General features: G+C 42.6%; 1 protein-coding gene across 4 annotated transcripts in view; it reads right to left on the minus strand.

The window, feature by feature from the left end:
* Positions 1-18,250, minus strand: part of SPPL2A (signal peptide peptidase like 2A) — a 72,676-nt gene that overhangs the window by 47,055 nt on the left and 7,371 nt on the right. For 2 of the 4 annotated variants that reach the window (XM_051822006.3, XM_089310338.1), the window contains exons 2-6: positions 9,382-9,497; positions 8,880-9,062; positions 8,310-8,399; positions 7,345-7,478; positions 2,066-2,217 (exon numbers count right to left, since the gene is read on the minus strand). In XM_051822006.3, coding sequence (XP_051677966.3) covers positions 2,066-2,217; positions 7,345-7,478; positions 8,310-8,399; positions 8,880-9,062; positions 9,382-9,497 — 675 coding nt within the window. Of the gene's footprint in view, positions 1-2,065; positions 2,218-7,344; positions 7,479-8,309; positions 8,400-8,879; positions 9,063-9,381; positions 9,502-18,250 lie in introns of all 4 variants that reach the window. The other 2 variants (XM_070054199.2, XM_070054198.2) reach the window with 1 other exon arrangement.

Consider the following 18,250-nt stretch of genomic DNA (forward strand, 5'->3'; position numbering starts at 1 on the left):
TCCTAGATTCAGACTGGTGCAGCTCCAGCCGTTGTGGCCATCTGGGGAATGAATCAGCAGATGGAAGACCTCTCTCTTTCTGCCTCTGCCTCTCTGTAACTTTGCCTTTCAAATAAATAAATAATTATTTTTTAAAAATTGTATTTATAAACAGGGCCAGGCACATTAGCAAGGAGCTGGATTGGAGGTAGAGCAGCTGGGATTCAAATCAGCAGCAAATGGGATGGTGACATCACAGGAGGCGGTTTAACACACACACCAGGCCATCTTTAATATCAGTAAGTTTAAGCTAATTTTTATCAAAAATTTAAAATACACTTTAAGGTAGAGGACTCTTCTATCAAAGATCACTAATATGTCAAGTAAGAGTCAGATACAAATTAAACAAGTGAAGGCTGAGTATTAAATCAATACAATTAGCTACTCAATGCTGCATATCAACAGCATAATAATCTGCAACAGACTAAAATGAGTGATATTCATAAAGTGTCCTAAGTCTAGTTTTTAAATTGCTGCCATGAGACAGGGGAAATTGAATAGGAAGCTCAAACTAATCCTACAGCCTCAGTTACTAGTCCAGAAATTTATATTAATGTTCTCCAAAACATTATGATCTAAATATTCTCCTAAAAACGTGTAGTCTTTAGGCATTTTTACAAAAACAAGGGTTTTTGCTAGCTCCTTTCAAACACACTCTCCCTTTCCCTGGTCTCTCCCCTTTTCATGCTATATACTAGCCAGGGATGGCAAACTTCCATTATGTCAGAACATTAGTAAGATTCTCCAGGGAATGTGCAAGCCATTACATGTCTCAGCTATTCTATAGACCACAGGCAAGGATGTATGTGTCTCCAGACATTCGAGGACCACTGCTTGTACAAGTAAAACAAAACTCAAGCAATGTGATATCTTGATTTGAAAATTAATAAAAGGGGGGCCGGCCCTGTGGCACACCGGGTAAACACGCTGGTCTGAAGCACCAGCATTCCATAGGGGTGCCGGTTCGAGACCTAGCTGCTCCACTTCCAGTCCGGCTCTCTTCTATGGCCTGGGAAAGAAGTGAAAAATGGCCCAAGTCCTTGGGACCCTGCACCCACATGGGAGACCTGGAAGAAGCTCCTGGCTCCTGGCTTCAGATCGGCGCAGTTCTGGCCATTGCGGCCATCTGGTGAGTAAACCATCAGCTGGAAGATCTCTCTCTCTCTCTCTCTGTGCCTCTCCTTCTCTCTTTGTGTAACTCTGCCTTTCAAATAAATAAATAAATCTTTAAAAAAAAATTAACAAAAGGACGGGGCTAGTATTGTGGCATAGTGGAGAAAGCTGTCATCTGTGACACTGGCATCTCATATGGGCACTTGTTCAGGTCCTGGAGTCCTGGCTGCTCCACTTCCCAGCCAGCTCTCTGCTGATGTGCCTGGGAAGGCAATGGAGAACAGCCCAAGGGTTTGGGCCCCTGCACCCACATGGGAGATCTGGAAGAAGCTCCTGGCTCCTGGCTTTGGACTGGCCCAGCCCTGGCCATTGTGACCATTTGGGGAGTGAACCAGGGGGTGGAAGCACGCACGCACGCATATTCTCTCTCTCTCTCTCTCTCTCTATATATATATATATAAAACTCTGCCTTTCAAATAACTAATAAAAAGAAATCTTTTTTAATTAACAAAAGGATAAACTATAATTTGAAGGTAAGCAGGACAGTAAATCAGTAGTTTGAATAATCTTCTATTTCACGTAACTAAACACAGCCACCAACAAGTCCTCAGTCCACTGCTTACATATGGGGCTATAATTCTTCACCTGTACAGGGAAACCTAGAGACCACAGCAATTCTTTCACATCATCCATGAAGTGTTCTTATCTCAAGATAAAATAATCTGAGTATTTTTTATTTCAGAGTAATAGAGACCTAATGCTTCTTTCTAAAAAATTTACTGTTAGCTAAGGTATTAATTGAAGTTTCGCAGGTAGAATGCTTTAAAGGAAAAGACAAATCTGACAAGGGTAAGTGGAAAGAATGTAAAAAGAAGTTTGCTAAAAGTGGCAAACATAAAATACAACTTCTTACCCAACCATTTGTAGAAGAAATAAAGTAATACCATCATAATACAGCAGACAACCACAAATATTACAACTGTAAGAGGAGTAAAAGTTAAATACTCTTCCTTCTTTTTCTTCATTTCTCTATCTTCAATGTTTGTCAATGCCTTCAAGTTTTCCCTGCAGAGGAAAACATACATAGGAATTTCAGCAAATCTTGTCCAAGTAGTTATTTTTAAAAGTGCATCTCTAACACCAATTTATATTTCTTTCTAATTACACAAGTAACACATTTTTTAAAAACTGCACACCAAAAGAAATAATCTAGAATATAAAAGCTCCCCATAATTCTACTCTCGAGACACAATCTGCTCTAATTGGTTTTGAAAATAGCACTTTTCATCTGGAGGCAAAACTGTGGAAGTAGATGACATTAATTAAATAAACAAATTAACATTTGCAGGCCGGCGCCGTGGCTCAATAGGCTAATCCTCCACCTTGCGGCGCCGGCACACCGGGTTCTAGTCCCGGTCGGGGCGCCGGATTCTGTCCCGGTTGCCTCTCTTCCAGGCCAGCTCTCTGCTATGGCCAGGGAGTGCAGTGGAGGATGGCCCAGGTGCTTGGGCCCTGCACCCCCCATGGGAGACCAGGAAAAAGCACCTGGATCCTGGCTCCTGCCATCGGATCAGCGCGGTGCGCCGGCTGCAGCGGCGGCCATTGGAGGGTGAACCAACGGCAAAGGAAGACCTTTCTCTCTGTCTCTCTCTCACTGTCCACTCTGCCTGTCAAAAAAAAAAAAAAAAAAAAAAAGTAAAAAAAAAAAAATTAACATTTGCAGATATTTATATTACCCACTTTAGAAACTTTTATATTGATGTAATAAGTTGCAATTGATAAAAAAAAAAAGAAGAAGAAGAAGCATTGCTTAACAGGCAGAGTGGACAGTGAGAGAGAGACAGAGAAAGGTCTTCATTTGCCGTTGGTTCACCCTCCAATGGCCGCTGCGGCTGGCGCGCTGCGCGCTGGCGCACTGTGCTGATCCGATGGCAGGAGCCAGGTACTTCTCCTGGTCTCCTATGGGGTGCAGGGCCCAAGCACTTGGGCCATCCTCCACTGCACTCCCGGGCCACAGCAGAGAGCTGGCCTGGAAGAGGGGCAACCGGGACAGAATCCGGTGCCCCGACCGGGACTAGAACCCGGTGTGCCGGCGCCGCAAGACGGAGGATTAGCCTAGTGAGCTGCAGCGCTGGCTAGCAATGCTTCTTATACACTTACAGCTATCAACTTGGAGAAAGTAAAGTATTTCTAAAATTAGCTTCTCCTAAATGTGAACTCTAAATTCTCCTATCAGCCAACTCTGGATTTACTATATGCCTAATATATGCTCATCAATGTATTATGAAGGATTCAAAAGTCCAAAATATGCTTATCTTTAAGATAGCAAAATATTGACCCAAATTCTCCCAGCAATGCTGAGTCACAAAGCTAATAAGTCAAAAAGAACTGCAAGTGTTGTCTGTTCTGTCAATCTTATTGTCTCCTCCCAGTTATAAATAATCTACTACAGACTTCACCCACTCGGGTTCCTTTAACTCTGTTCTGTTGAACTCTGCTCCCTCCTGAGTGTATCCTAACCTTGATTATCAGCTCAAGACAAACTGAAGGCTGAAAAAAGTTTACTTCCTTTTTTTTTTTTTTTTTGACAGGCAGAGCTAGACAGTGAGAGAGAGTGAGAGAGAGAGAGAGAGAGAGAGAGAGAAACGTCTTCCTTTTCCGTTGGTTCACCCCCAAAAATGGCTGCCACGGCCAGTGCACTGCGGTGATCTGAAGCCAGGAGCCAGGTGCCTCCCCCGGTCTCCCATGTGGGTGCAGGGCCCAGGCACCTGAGCCATCCTCCACTGTCTTCCTGGGCCACAGCAGAGAGCTGGACTGGAAGAGGAACAACTGGGACAGAATCCGGTGCCCCAACCAGGACTAGAACCCGGGGTGCCAGCGCTGCAGGCAGAGGATTAGCTAAGTGAGCTGAAACTGGACATTTGCCAACTGTTTATATCAACATGCCACTTTATCATTAGAAAATTATTGATTGGGGAGCCGGCACTGTGGTATAGCGGGTAAAGCTGCTGCCTGCAGTGCCAACATCCCATATGGGCGCCAGCTCGAGTCCTGGCTGCTTCACTTCCAATCCAGCTCTCTGCTATGGCCTGGGAAAGCAGTAGAAAAAGGCCCAAGTGCTTGGGCCCCTGCACCCTCTTTGGAGACCTGGAAGAAGCTCCTGGCTCCTGGCTCTGGATCGGCACAGCTCTGGCTGTTGTGGCCAACTGGGGAGTAAACAAGCAGATAGAAGACCTGTCTCTCTCTCTCTGTAACTCTGAACTTCAATTTAATAAATAAATCTTAAGAAAAGAAAGAAAAGAAAAGAAAAGAAAAGAGAAGAAAAGAAAAGAAAAGAAAAGAAAGATAAAATAATTTAAATAAATTAAATAAATATATAAAAATAAAATAATTGATTGGGATGGCTGGGCAGACAGGGGCAAGTTGCTGGGAGCTCACAACAGAATCCCCCTAAAACTCCACAGTTGGATGACAAGGTATTATACAGAAGTTTCAATAAATGTGGTACCTGCGTAGGAAAAGGTCATTGCCAACATACACATCTAAAGATATTTTTATTATAGTACATATACAAGTCATATTATTTAATATTTACATACTTATATTCAATGTACTTAAAAAGTTCAAGGCAATTTCTTGAAGGAAAGGCATGTACTAGATTTTTGTCACACTAAAACATTACAATTCACCTCTTTTTAAAAAGTTGTATTTTTTCTTGTTGACATATTCTCTTTCTCCATATGGCCACCACACTCTCCCCCTCACATGTACTTACTTAACTGTATCTTTATTTTGCTCCTAGAATCAGTCCCCTCAATTTAAAATTCCATAATCCTGCAGGTATGGGACATTCCCTCACCTAATCTGGCTAGCTTTTTTTTTTTATATATATTAAGATTTACTTATTTATTTGAAAGTCAGCGTTAGAGAAAGAGGTCTTCCATTCAATGATTTACTTCCCAAATGGCTGCAACAGCCAAGGCAGAGCCAGGCAAAGGCCAGGAGCCAGGAGCTACTTTCAGGTCTTCCATGTGGGTAGCGGAGAGGTTCAAACTTTTGGGCCATATTCCACTGCTTTTCCCAGGCCATTAGCAGGGAGCTGGATCAGAAGTGTAGTAGCCAGGACATGGGTGTTGCAGGTGGTGCTGTACCCACTACACCATAACACTGGTCCCTGTATTACTCTTACTCTCCACTTTTCTTGAGAAGGAGTTTGTCCAGACAGCAGCTTGCCTTGCTAAAACAAAGTGTGGCCCATGTGGCTAATACAAAGAGGGCCAGCAGAATCACTGGGAAGCTTATTAAAAATGCAGTTTTGGCTCCCATGTCAAACTTACTCAATCTGATTTTGTATTTTAACACGATCTCCAGACAGTTTGAGAAGCACTACTTTAAAAAAACAAAACAAACAACAAAAAAAACTTACAAGGTAATGGAAGTATAGTGAGAATTTCTATCAAAGCATTTTCAATAAACCAGTGGCTTTTAGAAAATAATTTTCCAAAGTTTCACCAAGTAATACAGAAAATTATACTAGACATTGTAAAGATCTTACATACTATGTTTTATAAATATTAATTAGAAGGGGCAAAACACACTTATCAAAAAAAGTGACTGATATATTTGGAAACCTGATTTCCAATTATGTAAAATATTTAAACACTCAACTCAAAACTCTAGGAACATATACTCGTTAAACTCTGAGAGTTTAACAAGTCTCTCTTGATGTAAGTCAATCAAAATCCAACATTTAAGAAATTACACAGGGTTAGCACTGTGGCAAAGTAGGTTAATCCTCCGCCTGTGGCGCCGGCATCCCATATTGGTGCTGGTTCTAATCCTGGCTGCTCCATTTCCAATCTAGCTGTCTGCTATGGCTTGGGAAAGCAGTATAAGATGGCCTAAGTGTTTGGGTCCCTACACCCACATGGGAGACTCGGAAGAAGCTCCTGGCTCCTGGCTTCGGATTGGCATAGCTCTGGCCATTGCAGGCGTTTGGGGAGTAAACCAGTGGATAGAAGACCTTTCTCTGTCTCTCCTTCTTACTATCTGTAACTCTACCTCTCAAATAAATCAAATAAATAAATAAAATCTTAAAAAAAAAAAAGAAATTACAAATAAGCTTAGTTTGAAGTAGTTACAAACAAGCACTTTTGAATGGGACCTATACAGATTAATTCACCACATAAATACTGTCATTTATAAATGAAATAATATGCTCAGAGCACAGCTTTGTATTCAGTTATAAAAATAACAAGCCTTCTATACTTTATTGTCTGTTTTAATCTACAGTGAGGGGGTGGAAGGGAGAGAATATTTAGGGTTTACATTGCTATTAAATAAGAAAATCCAAATCTTATGTACATTTGGAATTTCTATGTTTAAAATAGAATATGGACATACTTAGTATCTTAGAATTCCTAAAGCATTAAACATAATGATTGAGGCCATGTTGCAATGACCTAAACCAGGAGTAGCTGAAAATTCCCTACCTTCTTGCTTATTTTCTTCCAATCTAAATAAACAGGCATGGCAAAATATTATTTTCACCCTTCCTGGGAAAGATAATTAAACATTTCAATACAAAAGAGTCTGTGATGCAGCTTCAGTTTCCAGCAGTGGAAGAGTTACGGGAACCTACAACTCTACTCTCTAGGGTGAAAAGTTGAATGACAGGGGCCAGTGCTGTGGCGTAGCAGCTAAAGCCGCTGTGCAGTGGGTAAAGCCACCGCCTGCACTGCCGGCATCCCACATGGGCACTGGTTCAAGTTCCGATCTAGCTCTCTGCTATGGCCTGGGAAAGCCATAGAAGACGGACCAAGTCCCTGGACCCCGGGACCCATGTGGGAGACCCGGAAGAAGTCCTGGCTTCTGGGTTTGGATCAGCAAAGCTCCAGCTGTTGCGGCCATTTGGGGAGTGAACCAGTGGATGGAAGACCTCTCTCTCTCACTCTCTCTCTCTCTCTCTGCCTCTCCTTCTCTCTCTGTGTAACTCTGACTTTCAAATAAATAAATAAATCTTAAAAAAAAAAAAAGTTAAATGACACACACATGAAGATAAATCTACCCTCTAGTCTTCCTAGAACTTTATTCTGCACTCAGATAAAAATGTTGTATGTCATTATATGATTAAAATGATTATCAAACAATGTTTTTAAGCATTTATCACAAAACACTAAAGTTTAAACTTACAATTCAATTAGTCCACTCCAGTACCCTCCTAATGCCACAGTGAACACAGCAATTACAAAAATCACCACCATAGTATAGTCAAAGTTAGGCCAGGCAGGAGAATACATTTTTATAGTAATGTTACTTCCAAGGGTCTGAAAGGCAAAGTAACAGTTGATCAGAGGAATGAGTTTTCCCTTTACTAAAGAGTATGGCAACGATATTCTTCATTTCATTTTGAAATGGACACTAGATGTCAGAGTCAAAAAGACTAGAAAATATGATACATACTTTTGTCAAAAATAAGGATACACTTTGTTTATAAAATCTTGAAAGTACAGTGTTCCACACAATCACACTCTGTTCAGGGATTTAAAATTAAGATACATGACATGACACAGGATATTTTATAAGAATTCAAAACATGGTCGGCGCCGCGGCTCACTTGGCTAATCCTCCGCCTGCAGCGCCAGCACCCCGGGTTCTAGTCCCGGTTGGGGCACCGGATTCTGTCCCGGTTGCTCCTCTTCCAGGCCAGCTCTCTGCTGTGGCCCGGGAAGGCAGTGGAGGAGGGCTCAGGTGCCTGGGCCCTGCATCCGCATGGGAGACCAGGGGGAGGCACCTGGCTCCTGGCTTCGGATCGCCGCAGCGCACTGGCCGTGGCAGCCATTTTTGGGGATGAACCAATGGGAAAGGAAGACCTTTCTCTCTCTCTCACTGTCTAGCTCTGCCTGTCAAAAAAAAAAAAAAAAAAAAAAAGAGAGAGAGAGAGAATTCAAAACAAACACCCTTTCTTTCTAAGTCTGGGTTTTGATTTGTTTTGTGCCAAATCAGATGAGTATTTTTCAAACAAAAACTTGATAGGGCTTTTCACTTCTTGTTAATAACAAATGGAGCATATATAATAATCAAAACTAAGTATCAGTAGTCAAAAGTTAGAAGTTTACTATTTATGAATTTCATCAAATACAAAATTATTAATTTACCTGATTCATATCCTTAAAGTCTTTGTGGCTTATAAATGCAATCAGTATTTTCACATCCTGAAATTCAGATCTGTTCCCTGAGGGAGGAAACTAAAAGAGAAAGAACATATTATGCAGTTTATCTATTATTTAATATATTAGTTATTCAATATATTTATTAATGTTTATTAAAGAATAAAAATAATGCAAACTATTCCATTAAATATAAACATTATATCTTTAAGTTATAAAACAAAGTTTCAGGCACTGTTTGTTAATACAAGTTCTCAAAATGGAATCTTTTCAACGTGAATTATATTGATATGAACTATGTACATATGTAACACGCACATACCAAATATATACATATGCATCTATATAATTGTTCCAAACAGTCTACACTAGGAACAGAACAAAAACTAAAAAAATCTTCCAATTCAATGTCTACCAGATCCAGAATGTTTATTCACAAAGAATCCTATTACTAGATTATTCAAATTTCATACACACACACACACACACAGACAATTTAATTCCTGTGAAATTTGATGTCATGTGTTCAGAAGAAGTTACTATAGTTTTAGAACTTACTAGGACACTGTTATTGGCAACCAACAATGCTTCAGCACCTCCTTTCTGTGCAATTCTGGCTTTTTCAAGAAAATGGCAGGGTCCCCAAGTTACCACGACTGCTTTGTTCTTTATGCCATCAGGAGGGATATCAGAAAGGTTGCATAGTGATGTGGTAGTCAGATTCATCAAACTAATGGAAGTCTGAAAGTAAGAAATGTCTTTAACATGACAAATATATTACCCTAACCACATTCAGTGCTAAGACACCAATATTAATACAATGTTCTCTTAAGTTAGAAATATTTTATGAAAAACAACCAGGCTTAAGGGTAAGCACTTAAAAATTCTGACATGTTTTCCCCACAGATTAAAAAAATTTGCACAAAATCAATAAAATCATCATCACCACCCAATCACCACATATTACAACTAGCTTACATACTTCAGCATAACTATTTTGTGCTCTCACTTTTTCAATACTTTTATACTTATGAATAAACAGTAACTGTGATTTACTTACTGCATTGTCTAGGGTGCTTGGGAGCTCTGTCCAGTGAGCGTTATACAGCATGCAGTAGTCCTTAGATGGTGAAGGAGTGCCACTTCCAGATGCGTGCAGGATTGCTTCCTGAGCAGCTGTCTAGGACATGAACAGTAACTTTCACACTGGCAACAACCTGGCTTGCCAAAAACTAAGGATTTTCATAAGGCCATTTATGTACAGGTTTGATCACATTTCCTTAAAATGGCAGTTCTTACAATGGATTTCATTTCTTCTTATTTAAAGAAATAAAATGATGCCTTGGAAATATTGGAACTATAAGTATTTGCCCAGAACTCCTTCTTTGAAGAAGACAGGTCATTTTCTTACAGCCCTTGTTACAAGCACCCCATCCCAGGGAGAATTATTGGTGGCATGCAGGAACTCTGATATTCTTCTAGAGCCTGAACCTTTGGTTCCCAATCTCCTGTGAGTTGTTACTTTATTGCTGACATCCCACAAAACAGAATGCACTAAAAATTCCTCAGTCTGTCTTGTCTTCCACATGCTATCAGCAGCCAGGATAAGAAGGAACATTGCTTTTTCTACGTGTGAGCCTTAGCAGAGCCAATCTCACTCAAGTTTCAACATTCTGCAGGTGTCTTTCAAAATGACTGATCCAGAGTTTAAAGAGAAGGAAGAAGTAGAATAATTTTCTTTCCTTTTATCTCAGTTCCTACTACCTGGGAAGCAGACAGGAGGTAAGACTTGATTAATCAGGGGCTGGTGCCGTGGCTCACTTGGTTAATCTTCCGCCTGCAGCACTGGCATCCCATATGGGCGCCGGGTTCTAGTCCCGGTTGCTCCTCTTCCAGTTCAGCTCTCTGCTCTGGCCTGGGAAGGCAGTGGAGGACGACCCAAGTGCTAGGGCTCCTGCACCCACATGGGAGACCAGGAGGAAGCACCTGGCTCCTGGCTTCGGATGGATGTAGCTCTGGCCGTAGCGGCCATTTGGGGGGTGAACCAACGGAAAAAGGAAGACCTTTCTCTGTCTCTCTCTCTCTGTGTCTAACTCTGCCTGTCAAAACAAACAAACAAACAAAAAAGATTTATTTATTTATTTGAAAGTCAGAGTTACACAGAGAGAGAAGGAGAGGCAGAGAGAGAAAGAGAGAGGTCTTCCATCCGTCGGTTCACTCCCCAGATGGCTGCAATGGCTGGAGCTGGACCGATCTGAAGCCAGGAGCCAGGGGCTTCTCCCGGGTCTCCCATACAGGTACAAGGGCCCAAGGACTTGGGCCATCTTTTACTGCATTCCCAGGCCATAGCAGAGAGCTGGATTGGAAGAGGAGCAGCCGGGTCTTGAACCGGTGCCCATATGGGATGCCAGCGCTTCAGGCCAGGGCGCTGCACCACAGCACCCGCCCCTCAGGGTCTAAGTTAATAAAACAGTTCAAGGACTCTTCTCTGACCTTGGTTCACAAGATTATTGGTTTGTTTTCTGCCTTTTGTTCTCTTTCAAAAGAACTCTCCATCATTGGATTTATTTTCCAGTTTCAAGTTTTCACATACTTACTTTGAAAAATAACTTTTTTTTGCTAAATATTTAACATATGTAGAATCAGAATCAAAATGGAGTGAGTGTGGCTGAAAGCTAATTGCAGATCTCTTGCTTCTGTACATGTTAGCTTTGCTCACTAATGGCTGAGGGTGTATCTTGTGAAACTATGTGGGCCCAATTTCCTGTTAGAGATGCCACTTGCCTTTACCTGGCCAGCTTTCCTCCCAGGCCAGCTAAATAATGGGAGTCAACAGGGTGCCTTCCCAAGGAGGTTCACACCTCTCTTAGGTTGTACTCCATGTGAAGAGATAGATAGGTCTGGGCCTCATAACTGACAAGGCCTTAAAGCCCACCTGATTATTATCAGGCCTCTTCTGTCAGTTTCTATTTGGCTTAGACAGCATCTTTCTTAGGTCCTCTAATAATGACTCTGTCCTCTGTTCTAGACCCTGTCTAGCCTTCTTGGGGCCTCATTCCTTTGTAATCATAGCCACTCTCTTACATTAACGACTCTACTTCCCCTGTCTTATCAATAATCCTCTTGCAAGTTTGGGAATGGCCATCTCCAGGCTTTCACCTTCCAGTCCTTGTCCTCCAACTGGTATCTGCTCCCCCTCTCCTGTTGCAGTTTCACCATAACAGCTCCTTGTTTACTGATAAACAAATTAGGTATCTGACCCTCTGAGGACTCTCTTGTTTTATCATGAGAGAGCCAGATAGGAAAGTCAGGTCTTTTGACCTCCACTCCAGTGGGCTTCTTGTCCTTGGATTGGTGTCCACAGTAACCTTTGGAAAATGTCTGGCAGCTGCCTGAACTTTTGCTTCAGAAGGAGTCCTAAGTGGCTGACTGTAGACTAGGACATCATTGGCCTAAGGTATTCTTAGGATAAATAAAAAAGCAACTATAACTAGACAAGAAACCTATGGATGGTTTCAGGGTTGGTTTGCCAGCTCACCATGGCTTACTACTCTACTATCAGCACTGGCTGGCCCTGTAATTCTGATTTTCCTGCCCTGCTTCTAGGCCCGTACATTATAAAATGTGTTACTGAGAAAAAAAATTAGCATAGTGAAGTTAATGGTCTTAAAAGCAAATTATAAATCCTTAAAAAAAGTGTTAAAGAAGATGAATTAAAGGTCTGATTAGTGTCTAGAAAAGGGAGAAATGTAGAATCAGAATTAAAATGGAGTGTGGCTAAAAGCTAATTGCAGATCTCCTGCTTCTGCACATATTAGCTTGCTTGCTAATGGCTAAGGGTGTATCTTGTGAAACTATGTGGGCCCAAATTCCCAGGAACTAGGTCGACTGAAATGTGTCCTTCACTGTTATCTTACAACCATATCTTGGATCTGTTATTGGGTTTGTTGTTGCTAACTGTTATCTTACAACCATATTCTGGTTTTCCTCTTTATTGTTCACTGCATAGCAGGGGTCTGGTTCAAAATTGTGAGCCCTAGTGGATAGAATACTATTATAAAAAGCTGTGTAACCCGCTGTTGGGGGCCGCACTCTGGTAAGGAGTCTTGGTCCCGAACGGTGGCCAATCCCGATCGGTTACCTTGCCTCTCATTTGCTTCTCATTTTCAATAAAATTCATGTGTGACTGTCACTGGTTTTTGTAACACTCTATTTTAGGCTGACGAGTGGATGCATCACACACTACCCTCTACTCTATATCTATGCTATCCTTTACATGGGCCAGGACTCTCCATCTTGGCCCATTTTCACACAGTCAAGATCATGCTGTAAATAACATAGTGTTGGGGCTGGCACCCTGGCGCATTAGGTTAATCCTCCACCTGTAGCGCCGGCATCCCATATGGACGGAGGTTCTAGTTCCAGCTGCTCCTTTTCCAATCCATCTCTCTGCTGTGGCCTGGGAAAGCAGTGGAGGATGGCCCAGGTGCTTGGGCCCCTGTACCCACATGGGAGACCAGGAAGAAGCACCTGGCTCCTGGGTTCGGATTGGTGCAGCTCCATCAGTGGCGGCCATTTGGGGAGTGAACCATCGGAAGGAAGACCTTTCTCTCTGTCTCTCTCTCTCTCACTGTAATTCTACTTGTCAAATAAAAAAAAAAAATCTTGAAAAAAAAAAAAAAAAAAAAAAAACAGGGGCCGGCGCTGTGGCGCAGTGAGTTAATACCCTTGCCTGAAGTGCTAGCATCCCATATGGGCGCCGGTTCTAGTCCCGGCTGCTCCTCTTCCAATCCAGCTCTCTGCTATGGCCTGAGAAAGCAGTAGAGGATGGCTTAAGTCCTTGGGCCCCTGTACCCGCGTGGGAGATCCAGAAGAATCTCCTGGCTCCTGTCTTTGGATTGGCACAGCTCCGGCCGTTGCGGCCATCTGGGAAGTGAACCATAGGATGGAAGACTTCTCTGTCTCTCCTCTCTCTGTGTAACTCTGACTTTCAAATAAATAAATAAATAAATAAATATTAAAAACAAAAACAAAACGTAACGTAACGTAGTGTTAACCCTTCCTCTATATTTAAGTCCCTTAAAAGCTCTAACAGATTAATCAAGCGTGGCTTTCCCTTTTGCCTAGAGATTGTGCTAAATAATTTATTTTCTTACCAATTTCTTACCCAATTACAGATTAGTACCTCAACTATGTTTTTATTAAAAGTGCAGATATATATTTATTTCTTAAGTAACACTATGTGAGTGTGACTATGACATCCTCTCTGCAGTTTTTTTTTAATTTATCTATTTATCTGAAAGGCAGAGTTACAGAGAGGCAGAGGCAGAGAGAGAGAAGTCTTCAATCCACTGGTTCACTCCCCAGATGGCTGCAAAGGCTGGAGCTGGACCGATCCGAAGCCAGGAGCCAGGTACCTCCTCAGGGTCTCCCATGCAGGTGCAGGGGCCCACAGACTTGAGCCATCTTCCACTGCCTTCCCAGGCCATAGCAGAGAGATGGATTGGAAGAAGAGCAGCTGGGACTCAAACTGGTGCCCAAACGGAACACTCGGAACCCTAACCCCTCCCCCCCCCCAGCAACTTTCAAAAAGTCTATATTCCTAAAGCAGAATATCTAAAGTGGTAATGTAACCATTAATAAATGTGAAGGGACAACAGTCACCTACCCATCACCCTTACCTCCAAGCAATATAAGAGGTATCCTTTTCTTTAGAAACACCCTTCTCCTTTACAAATGTCAGTTTTAAATCAAAAGCAAGTAAAAAAGAATTGAAAAGAGCCTCTGAGGGAAAAACAAAGTTGCGATTGTGCATCAGAATGACTTTCCTCTCTAGCAATTTACAAAACTCAGATAATGCATAGTCTTTCTAGTTCTACTTCCAGCATGCAAGGTTTATAGAAAAGATGCACTGAAAGTGACTAAATGAGACCCAGGGAGATTAAGTGTCATTTTGCCTACTCAAATAGCGGCTGAGTGGGCACCAGATAGGGATTTGCAGTGAGGGAATCATAGTAGTCTATAGGTCATGGCAGATCTAGGGCCACAATCATCCCTTGTGTTTGGAAAATTGGAAACATGCTAAAAGGTACTATGTGCAGGGAGGAGACAAGTAGCCATTTACTTCTTCAATATTGTGTAGTCTGTGAGATTCCAGGGCAGGCAATGAAGAATGAGTCCAGGAATAGGCCAGGTTGAACCTAGGAGCCAGGAGCTTCTTCTGAGTCTCCCGCATGGGTGCAGAGGCCCAAGAATCTGGTCCATCCTCACTGCATTCCCACGCACATTATCGGGTAGCTGGATCACAAGTGGAGTAGCTGGGACGTGAATCAGTGCCCATATGGGATGCCGGCGCTGCAGGACACTGCTTCAACCCATTGAGTCACAGTGCTGGCCCCTCAGGTGCCATTTTTAAACAACAAAAAAAAAATTAAATATATAATAAACATGACTTTTCCTATTTCTAAATATTTTCTTAAAACAAAATTCAAAAATTTTATTAGTCTTGTGTTCTATTTTCAATTTAAAAAATGATTATGGCACAATTTACTGGAGAAATATCAAAAGACCTGAGTTCTAGTCCTGTTTTTCTTGACTTTCTATATGATCAGAGACAAGTCATAATCCTCTCTGAACCCTCTCAGGATTATGTTAAACTTCAGAGATTCACGTGTAGGCGTTCCATTTAGGAATACACATACATTACTTTCTTAGCAGCTCTTCAGATTTCTCAGAGGCAAGCACGTGAAAGAAAAATCACGAAGGATTTGAAAATTGAAGAAGGAATGTGACGAGGCCAGCATTGTGGTGATCTAAGGTAAGGCTGCCACTTTCCACAATGGCATCCCATATGAGCATCAGTTCAAATCCCAGCTGCCCTACTTCCAATCCAACTCCTTGCTAATTTACTTGGGAAAGCAGAAGATGGCCAGAGTGCTATGGGCCCCTGCTATTCATGTGGGAAACCCAGATGGAGTTCTGGGTTCCTGGCTTCAGCCTTACCCACCCCTAGATGCTGTGGCCATTTGGAGAGTGAACTAGTAGATGGAAGATCTCCCCCCTTCCCCGGTCTATCCCTCTAACTCTTTCAAATAAATAAACTTAAAAAAAAAAAAAAAAAAAGGCAATTCGACAAAACCAGCAATCTTATTCACTCAGGCTGCCAAAATAAAATACCACAGATTGGGGCACTTAAACAGAAATTTATCTTCTCCCAGTTTTGGAGCTGGAAGTCCTAGATCAAGGTGCCAGCAGGATCATTTATAGTGAAAGCATGCTGGCCAGTGCCGCGGCTCAACAGGTTCTAGTCCCAGTCGGGGTGCTGGATTCTGTCCCGGTTGCCCCTCTTCCAGGCCAGCTCTCTGCTGTGGCCTGGGAAGGCAGTGGAGGATGGCTCAAGTGCTTGGGCCCTGCACCCCATGGGAGATCAGGAGAAGCACCTGGCTCCTGCCGGATCAGCGCGGTGCACCGGCCGTGGCGGCCATCGGAGGTTGAACCAATGGCAAAAGGAAGACCTTTCTCCCTGTCTCTCTCTCACTGTCCACTCTGCCTGTCAAAACAAACAAACAAACAAAAAACAACAAAAAAGAAAATACACTATAGTGAAATCATGCTTCTCCCTGTGTCCTCACATGTTCTCATCTAAACCTAATTATCTTTCCAAGGCTCCTGCTTCCAAATACTATCACATGGAAGAGGTGAAATTTCTCTCCACTATGAACCTGTGAAACCACACAAGTTATGTATTTCTAAAATACAATGGTTGACAGGCATAGGACAGATATTCTTATCCCAAAAGGGAAAAATCAGACAGAAGAAAGGGATGATAAGTTTCAAGCAGTCTAAAATGTAACAAAATAAATTTCATTAGATCTTAAGACTCCTGAATAGCCCTCTGGTTTGACTGTCCCACCTTCTAGGCCAGAGCTCTGCAGGGCACTGTGCCCATGGCCTAAGGGAAGTATCTCATGACTCTGCTGAGCTATTGACCAAACCCTGGGGCTCAGGGTGGAGGCCTTCTGGCCTACTGAAATTGAGTGGCAGCTCTAATGATCTCTGAATTGCCTTCAGGACAAGTTTTCTCTCTTGAAAAATGTACACGTTCACAGCCAAACAGCTCCACAGTCCTGTCCAGGCAAATCCAAAAAGTCTGACAGCCTTATTTCATTTTCTTCCAGTCTCTATCTCCTTCAGTCCAAACTAGCAATGTTTCTAATTACGTGGTCTTATAACTCTCCCTCAGGGAACTATTAAGAGATGGGCATTTGGCAAAGAAATTAAGTTACTGCTTGAGACACTGGCATCCCATACTGCAGTGGCTGGTTCAAGTCCCAACTCCTCTGCTTCAGATTCAACTTCCTGCTAATGTACAGATGATGACTTAAGTACTTGGGTCCCTGAAACCTACATAGGAGATGTGGTTGAGTTCCAGAGTCCTGACTTTGGCCTGGTCTAGCCTTGGCTGTTGTGGGCATTTGGGGAATGAACCAGTTCTTTAAAATAAAATGAATTAAAAAAATGTTTTTTTAAAAAGGAGTTGTTTAGCCTTGCCCATCAAAACAATCTTATTTTTTATCTGTCCTTTCACATTTTATTGTAAACACTCGGTAGGAACCAAGCCATTCCTTCAACATTTTGCTTAGAGATCTCCTCAGGTGTTAGCACTAATGAGTTCTACCTTTCATGAAACACTAAAACATAGTTCAGCCAAGTTCTTTGCCACTTTATAACAGACTGTTTTTTCTCCACTGTCCAATAACATATTCCTCATTTCTACCTAAGATTTCATCACAATAGCTTTTACTGTGCATATTTCTACCATGCATCTCAAAACTGTCGCTCCCCGTCTTCGTGGAGGAACGACACAGGACCCTGCGTTGTTCTTTCGTCTGCTCGGCCCTCCCCGGGTTTGCTGCTGGTTCTTCCCGGGTTGGCTACCGACCCTTCCACCTCCGTGGAAGGGCGGTTCCCCCTGCCACATTCCCCACTTCCGCGGGGGAGCGGCACACCGCCGGCCGGCTCTCTCGGGGGCTGCACAGGTGTTCCTTCAGATGTTCCCCTTAGATGTTCCCCATAGATGTTCCTGGTGCATGCCGTCTCTCTCCTCCTTTATAGTCCTCCTCCGCCAATCCTAACTCGGCTGCCCACACGCCAAGTACGCTGCTCTCCAATCAGGAGCAAGTCCTACAGCTTGTCAAGTTGGTGAGAGGCAGCTGGGTAGAAGCTGTTGCCTCCTCTCCCAGCGCCATATTGTGGGAGAGCAGATGCATAGAATAAGTCTTAATTCCAGTAACTTAGTCCAGTCCGGATTGCTCCCCACACAAAACTCTTCGCGTTCACCCATTATCCAGCTTCAAAGTCATTTCCACATTTATTACTACAGCACTACATTCTCAGTACAAATGCTAACTTAACTCAGGCTGCCATTACACAAACCCATAGACTGAAGCAATAGAAATGTATCTTTTCCTAAGTCCTAGAGGATAGGAGTTCAAGATTAAGGGCCCAGCAGTGTTAGTGTCTAGAAAAGGCTTTCTTTCTGGCTTATAGATGGATGTCTTCTGAGTCTTCACATGGCAAGAAAGACAGCAAACTCTCTGTTGTCTCTTCTGGGTTCATTTTTGAAATCTTTATTTATTTGAATGACATACACAGAGATAACTAATCCATTTTCCATCCACTGCTTCACTCTCCAATGGCTGCAACAGGTGGGGCCAGACTCAAGGCAGGAGCCAGGAACTCCATTCAGGTTTTCCATTTGAGTGGCAGGAAGTCAACCACTGAACCATCATCTGCTAATTCCCAGGCACTTTAGTGGGGAACTGCATTGGAAGCAGAGCAGCCAAAACTTGAACTGGTACTCCAATATCTGCCCCTGATGTCTCTTTTTATAAAAGCATTAATCCTTATATGCGGTCTTATGCCACCCT

The sequence above is a fragment of the Oryctolagus cuniculus genome, chromosome 12 (assembly GCF_051225735.1).
Source record: "Oryctolagus cuniculus isolate XC-2025 breed Fujian yellow rabbit chromosome 12, ASM5122573v1, whole genome shotgun sequence".
NCBI classification, from domain to species: Eukaryota; Metazoa; Chordata; class Mammalia; order Lagomorpha; family Leporidae; genus Oryctolagus; species Oryctolagus cuniculus.